Source organism: Colius striatus, chromosome 1 (assembly GCF_028858725.1).
Source record: "Colius striatus isolate bColStr4 chromosome 1, bColStr4.1.hap1, whole genome shotgun sequence".
Classification (NCBI taxonomy): domain Eukaryota; kingdom Metazoa; phylum Chordata; class Aves; order Coliiformes; family Coliidae; genus Colius; species Colius striatus.
This window is the reverse complement of record NC_084759.1, coordinates 17,816,827-17,824,807: the sequence shown is the minus strand read 5'-3', so window position 1 is coordinate 17,824,807 and position 7,981 is coordinate 17,816,827. Positions and strand designations below refer to the sequence as shown.

At 45.4% G+C, this 7,981-nt stretch overlaps 1 protein-coding gene across 1 annotated transcript; it reads left to right on the top strand.

Moving 5' to 3' along the window:
- The first annotated feature begins 1,817 nt into the window (after positions 1-1,817).
- GJB2 (gap junction protein beta 2) lies at positions 1,818-4,904 on the top strand. The gene is made up of 2 exons (XM_062020416.1): positions 1,818-1,889; positions 4,205-4,904. The coding sequence occupies exon 2, from the start codon at positions 4,227-4,229 to the stop codon at positions 4,902-4,904; it is 678 nt and encodes a 225-aa protein (XP_061876400.1). The 5' UTR covers positions 1,818-1,889; positions 4,205-4,226.
- The last annotated feature ends 3,077 nt before the right edge of the window (positions 4,905-7,981 follow it).

Here is a 7,981-nt window from a genome sequence, read left to right as displayed (position 1 = left end):
TGCACTCCTGGGTTTCTGCTCTGTCAGAATTCCTTGACAGTGTTCCTCTTTCCTTCCCAAATACAGAATTACGTATTTCTCACACTTGAGACAAACAAAAACAAAGGGAAATCAAAGCAGTACTCTGCTTTACCACAGATTTTGTTTAGTTGTGAATGAAAACTACTGTGGCAGTACTGAGCAATGTGAACTGTGGATTTCTTTCAAGCATTTACATTTACCACTACCAAACTTTGGTATTATTTTATAAAACATAGTTGATTCTTCCAGACATTTCTTAGGTTGTTTAAAGATCCTATTTAATCTGACCTCATTTTCTAAACCTCTGAGAGCAAAACCAAATTCACTTTGCCATTTTGCAGATACATATGTAAATTCTAGTTTCTTGTAATCGCTATCTGTACAATTACTACATCAAGATGAAGTTTTATTTAAATTCCTACTGATGAAAGCATCTACTTGCAGGCATGCCTCATAAAACCAAGCTCATACAAGACAGGTCTTTATGCAAAATACACAGAAGCAAACACACCGATTTCAGCAGTGCTTTATATGCTTAGCCAAATGTTTGTTTTCTTGTGAGTCAGACACACAGCATTTCACCAACTTCTAGCTTTCCTGCACACTCTCTTTAACACAGCATTCTTTTCCGGTAGGATTTTTGGTCATGGTGTTTTAAAAGGCAAAGAATCTTTACTGTGTTGTAATCAAGTGTCATTTAATAGAGGTCATTCTTGGTTGGATATTTTGAGTTAAGTGCAGACCACATGAGACAGAGCTGAGTCTGCCAGCAAGGTAAGGGCTGCGGTGCTAATCCAGCTAATTCGTGCCTGTCTGGCCATGGCTGCCATCCTCAGAAGCTGTCCTTAAAGATGGAGTTTCTATAACTAGGAGCTGCCTTTTAATTTTTTTTATTGTCAACAACAGAGCTCAGGCTCCAGAGAAATAACACCTAGCAACTTTTCACAAGGCAAGTAACTCGTTCTACTCGGTCTTTATACTTTCTGCTACTATATTTTGTCTCACAAAAACAACTTTAGCACCTTGCTTTGTGCAGTGGCAGTGAAATCAAGGTTGTGCACACTAGTAAGGATACTGGAACAGTTTCTTATAGTTATAAGAAAGGCCACAAGATTTCAAAGGGAAAACGACTATTTGTCTTCTGTCCTGCGCTTAGCTGCTTACTGCCCTTTTTATCTCTACATCTGGCTGCCAATATAGTTCAATTTGCTAGTATCTGTTCCTTGCTTCCAAATTCAAGCCATCCAAGGAGTCCTGCCTCACTCTACAGAAAGCCTCTAGGAGACGGATTTTATCTAACCGTTATCTGAATTGGCCCATAACGACAATTTACTGTGGCTACCACGGCATCGGGGCAATTTTGGAAGGTCCCACTGTATCTTCTAAGGGTTACTTGGCAATCAGTCTTGGCGAGGGCCACACTCGCAGAGTACCGAGCCCAGCCTGCCCGAAGCAGGGCTTTGGGCCAGGACACCCGGGCGGACCCGAGGGCGCTCCGGAGGGAACACTGAGGGTTGTTGGAGCCCTCTCCGTTCTGTCCCCACGGCTCCCGCCCGCAGCCCCGCTGGTGCAGCAGAGCCCAGTGCCGGTGGCCCGGCTCAGCCCCCCAGTCCTGCCCCGCGACGGGTATGGGCCTGGGATGGGCTTCCGATGGGCATCCCATGGGCGATCCACACCCGGCCCCGCCCCGGGCCGCCGGAGGAGCGGGGGGCGGGCGGGGGCGGGTTAAAAGCGGCAGGTGAGCGGGGAGGCACGTTAAAGCCCCGGGCGGCGAGGCTGGGACTGGCCGCTGCCCAGGCACCACCAGAGCCAGGAGCGCGGCAGGGCGGCGCGTCGGTTGCGTCCCGGGTGCCTACCGAGCCGTGCAGGTGAGGGTCTGGAGCAGCTCCCGTGGGCTGGGGGACTGGGCTGTTGTGTGTCGCGATCCGCGTAGTGGGACGGAGCGGGGCTCGGGCCGGCGGCGTCCCCGCGGGGCTAAGGCGGCCGCGAGCAGCGCAGAGGGGCCCTGCGGTGCTGGATAGTCACCCCTGTTCCCCGGTAGCCTGAGCGGAGCTGTGGCGAGTGAGGGAGCCGTGCTCGGGCCGGGGTTGACGGCCGGGGCAGCGAGGCCGCGAGGCGGGCAGCAGATCCTGCCGGGCTGATCCCGCGGCGCAGCCGGCTCCGGCAGCAGACATCGGGCCCTGAAGCCAAAGTTGGGAAACGAGTGTTTGCTGGCAAGAGCTCGTTTCCAGCAGCCCTGGCGTCGTTTCCCGCTGCCGAAGCCCCGCCGGCGGCTGCGTGGCTGCCGGGCGCTCCGGCCGCTCTGAGTTCGGCGGCAGCGCAGATCGGCGCCGAGCGAGGGCTCAGCTGGGGGCTGCCCCACGGCGTCCAGCGTGTGACCTCAAAGTGGTTTCTCGACTGGTTTCCAATAAATCATGTCTTGGGTGGCAGGGTGGCTGTCTCAGGAGGTCCACTGAGGCTGCACAGCCCGCTTCTTGCTTCTGTAGTGGTGGATGAGTAGGGAGAAGTTAGGGTTTTTTTCCGCGTGGACTTGCAGCATTGTTTGAGAACAGCAGCGTGAGACAGCACGTGGAGCCCAGCTTGTTCGTCCCGAGGGGATATACACTTCAAATAAATCCTTTCGGTTCCAATTAGCCTCTTAGGAAGGTTTCATTGACTTCATTTTAATGACTATGCAACAAACGTGAGGAAATTTGTAACAGAGGTGCAGGTACTGATCATGGTCTAGAGTTTAGGACAATGTAAAAAGTTGTATAAAATATTGCCAGATTCAGCAGAGATAAAAGAAGTCTAAGACATTCCAGCCGCTTTCTCAAAGCTTTTCCTCTTTGTTTTTTTTTCCTTGTCTTACTCAATTTCACCTTTCTTCACCACAGTAAATCTGACCTCTCCCTCAAGGCTTGTCTGTACAAGCTAGGTCCTTATACCCAGGGTATCTGTTGGGGCAAGTTAGTCCTGTAGTTTTATTGTAGCTACACCAGGATAGTTTTTTTAATGTTTTTTCTGTTATTTGAGAGATTTTTGAAAGCTTTGACCATTGTGCCGTTGCAAGGTACCATGCTTCCCCATAGCACACAGCCTGTGCTAAGAGGAGAGGGACCTCTTCTCCACATCCAGTGCATGTCTCTCACACAGCAAAGCTGAGCCCTAGCCTTGGACCAACTGTGTAAGTTCCTAGCTCTGGCTTCAAAGTATTTTATTAGATTCAGTGATAGCTTCCAAATGGCAGTGATCAGTGAAAGCTGAGCCCTGAGACTGAATTGTGACCAGTAAAAGTTACTTTTAAGTTTTAAAGGGGTGAAGAGTGTGGATTTTGGTTTTCTAGAGTAAGAGGAAAGCTGAAATGGGACTTCCCTGAAGCTTGACCTCCTGTTTATTCTGCTGGGGTGTGATAGCATCTAGAAAATCAAGTAAGTTCTTTAGCTGAGGGCTTTTTCCTCTTGACTCTATGGTCTCCTCTTTGGATGAGATAGCAATGAATGTGGAAGGGCAGGCTCTGCAGTATCCTCCTTTGCCTGTTGGTTTGTGCTGTATCTGTATGCAGCCCTGGCCCAGCCCGCTGTAGGCTTCTTGGCAGTGTGGGCAAAATCAAATGCTGTGCTGCTGAGATAAAGGGCCATGTCTGAGCTACAGCAGAAAGCCTTGGAGGCCTGCTGGGGGTATCTGGGTGGAAGGAGGGCTTCTGTTGAAGTAAGCAAGTAGTAGTTATCTTGGGAGGTAAAGATAGCACCAGTTCAGCCTTCTAGGGTTGTAGTGTTGGCAAAGGAATCCTGTGAAAGCTACCAGAGAAGTCTCTGCTTTCTCTGAATGTGGCCTCAACTCATGCAGTGACAGTAATTCTGTTCCAAATGCAGGCAAAAGAGTTGGAGTCAAAGACAGAAAAAGAAATATCTCAGAAAAGCAAAGGGAGTTGTGTAGGAAATGTATTTGAAGATGTAACTTATTTCCCGACCAAAGCCTTTTGAAGAGATACATCAAAGTATGCTTGTTCCATTGTAAATACATGGAAGGAGAGAATTTAAGCTGTTTGAATCCGTAACCATATGGGTGACTAACGAAAGTGACTTGCATTTGCCTATGACTTTTGAGTGAGTGATAGGAAGCCACTGCCTTCATAGAAGGTCTGGAGATGATTTTTCACCCTTTGAAAAGTAACCATTTACTGTATTTTGTCATCCTGCAGGTAAAAGGACACAGAAAAGAAGATGGACTGGGGAAGCCTGCAGGCTGTTTTAGGAGGTGTAAACAAGCACTCCACCAGCATCGGGAAGATATGGCTCACGGTCCTGTTCATCTTCCGTATCATGATCCTCGTCGTGGCTGCAGAGAGAGTCTGGGGAGACGAGCAACAAGATTTTGTCTGCAACACTCTGCAGCCTGGTTGCAAGAATGTTTGCTACGATCACTTCTTCCCCATCTCTCACATCCGCCTGTGGGCCCTGCAGCTGATCTTTGTCTCCACGCCGGCGCTGCTGGTGGCCATGCACGTGGCTTATACCCGGCATGAGAAGAAAAGGCGATTCAGAAATGGGGAGAAAATTGACATTGAGGATCTGAAAAATGAGAAGATTCACATTCGAGGCCCTCTCTGGTGGACATACACCAGCAGCATCTTCTTCAGGATTGTCTTTGAAGCAGTCTTCATGTATGTGTTCTATTACATGTATGATGGGTACCAGATGCCTCGCCTGGTGAAGTGTGATGCGTGGCCCTGCCCCAACACAGTGGACTGCTTTGTGTCTCGGCCCACCGAGAAAACCACATTTACTATTTTCATGCTTGCTGTGTCTGGGATCTGCATGATGTTGAATCTGGCAGAGTTGTGTTACCTAGTGATAAAAATTTGCATGAAAGAATCCAGGAAAACAACAGTTTTAAAATAATTCCCCGCTTTCAGGATTTTCTAGGTCCCCATTTCCCTCAAACTTTTTTTTAGGTGTCAGAAAACAATCAGCAATATCCTCACACTCAAGGAGGAAGACAAAAATGAACGTTCGTTCATGTTTTAAAAATGATAGCTTCCCAGGGAGCTACCACTGAGTCATGTTTTAAAGATTGTGACCTAATTCCATACTCCTGCATCCACAAATTCTTTTCTAAGTCTACCTACTGCTGAAATCCTGGTTTTGGGACAGTCATTTTTCAAAAGTAGGAATGGAAAGGCCCAGGGAAGGATCTAGTGAACAGGAGTCACAAACACTGTGTTGGTTGTAGAGGCAAGCCAGTAACCAAGCATTTTGGTCAAAAGTGCGGTGAAGGGTCAAGGAAAGGGACTAGGAGCACAGGCACTCCGTACCAATGTATGCCATCAGCTTTGTTGGGCACCAGTAATGGCTTTATCTTTTTCTGTCCTCACCTTGCACTAAGGAGCATCTCCTACAGGGCTGGGAGTGTCCAGTCTTAACTTCTTGTGGATGTCATTAGGTCTGTGCTACCTCCCTCCATACATAGGGGTGCAGCAGTGGGAGGAATTAAAGTTGTGTTTTCATTGTCTTGGTCAGTGGAAAAAAAACCCACAAGGATTGTCACCTTTGAGAGGGTGGGGCAGGGCAACCATCTTCCTCATTCTGTTGTTTTCCTCCAACACTCTGTTGAAGAATCTCAATTCATTAGATTATTTTATTCCATGAAGAGACTTTTTACCACCTGAATGTGCATCCTTCAGCTATGTACCTTTAAAAAGGGGGGATGTTGTTTTATGGGGTATCTTTTTTTTTTTTTTTTAGTAAAAGTGATGAAAAATTGCCTTGTTTTATTCTGTTTTTTTTCCAAAAAGTGCTTCCATTTACAGCATGAAGTGTGGTAGATTGCAGTGCTCCTTCCATCAGTCCCTTTTCCTTACCCAGCCTGCACAGTTGTGCTTCATAACATCTGTGTAGGGTACCTTGCAAGTGAGTCCATCAAACCGCTCCCATCTCCTTGACATTCCACATTGGAAACTGAATCACCCTTCCTCATCTTACAGTACACCTAGGAGGAATTGCAGACACCTCACAGAGCAAAAATAACAAAGGACCCAATCAGAAGTGAGGAGGAACTTGATCTTTTTCTTTAAGTTCACATTACTCAGCTGTGAATTGTATGTTACTTACTTTAAGTCAGTTGGTCTTGTCTCTCCAAAGTAATCTCAGAATGTGTTTTGTGCCTGCCACAGGCAACTGCAGCTATACCAGCACCTACAGCAACATGCTTTATCTCCCAAGTGCCTACCTCCCCAGCCCACTGCTACAAAGTTGTCTGTTTCTACTTGGCTTTTTTAACTGGTATTTCTCCTAAATGAATGGCTGGTATCTCGGCTTCTCTATTTGCATCCATACCTTACCTTACATTTAAGTTTGTCACTTGTGGCGTAAACAAAGTTGCATGAATTAAGACTCATAACCCCTTGCTGTGCCCTGGAAGTGGAGCATCATTGGGCTCCCATTGTTTGTGAGCTACATCCAGTGTTACACTTGGACTGCAGATAGAAATCTGTCATTTAAGAGCAAGAAAACCATAAAACCACCAACCTCAGAAGTACAAACACAAAGATGGAAACTTGGACTGTGAGAACATCTTTAATTCAACTCTAAAGAACAAAGCTTGGCACATATCAGATTTGTGCTTGGTAAAGTTCCTGCGTTGTTCCGTGTACAAGTATGAAGAGAAAAACTATGCTCCCAGTGCTCTTGTATTACATTTCTTTTGTAACAACAGGATTTTTGGGTGTTTTTTTTTGGTGTTTTTTTTCCTGAAATGATAATTAAAGCATTCTTGTGGTATCTGTTTTCTGTATTACTTGTACATGCTTTCTATTGCCTAACATGCGTAATGAAAATCTGTTTACCTTAAAGGAAAACATATGCACTAATAACTGCATTCAATAGCCAAGGGCTACTGTAAAGAGTTCAGCCTTCTGCTGCAGGTTGTTTTTTACAATTGGTTACATTGCCTGTTATTCTGCAGACCTCATGAGCCGATAATGGAAGGTCACAAATGTGACATTACTAGGAATCAAATGTGCTGTCAAAGTCAGCCTTGTACTAGCAGAACTGAAACTGGAAAAGGCTGGTGATAAATAACTTAACCAGCTCCATAAGGGAGAATTTTTTTTCCCAGCTTTCCTTTAACTGGAACTTGGAATGAGATATACCAGTGATTTGGCTACCAGATTATCACAGGGGAAAAAAAAGATAGGGAACGTGTCTGGAAGTGGCAAAGAGCAGGCTTTGAACCAGAACCACAGCATCAGGTGATAATAGGTCTACCAGGACATATTTACTGTCTCAGATTTATTCTCTGTGTATATTAAAACTAACTAAACAGCTGCTTTGTAGGGAAGAAAAGTTCAGATACTTAAAAGAAATGTAGGAATTGCATCTATTTCTACATGTGCTACATTGCATAGATGACATCCGAATGGATTTCATACAGATTAAAATACAATGCTGTGTTGGAATCGTGCATGCTCTTTCCTGAAATACACTGGAAGTGTCTACATTTTTAGCACTTGATTCCTAGACTCTTCTCCAAATGATGATTTCAAGATTGCTGAAAACTGGAGAGGCAAATTTGAAGACATGACTGTGAAAGAGACTGATTCCTCACTGTGCAGCATAGCCAGGATATAAAGTGTCAAATAATGTGATATCAGAACTTAGAAGCGTGGGAGTGGGACTGGCTAGAATTATACTATATACTATGTATTCAATCATATATAAGATTGAAATCACCATTGACTTCATCAAGCTAAACTGTCATCCAGAACATTTAAACTAAAACTACAAACATGTTTGTCAGAAAGGGGGAACCGAAGAAAACTTCCCTATTAAATCATAGACCCAGCTAGAGAAAGAAACCCAAAGTCCCATGGGAGAAAGACTGAATTAAAAGAAGTAGAAATTTGTTTTATGATTTCTGGATATAGAAATACCTTCATTAAAGGTTTTCTTAGACAAAAAGAAAACATCCTTTGGACATT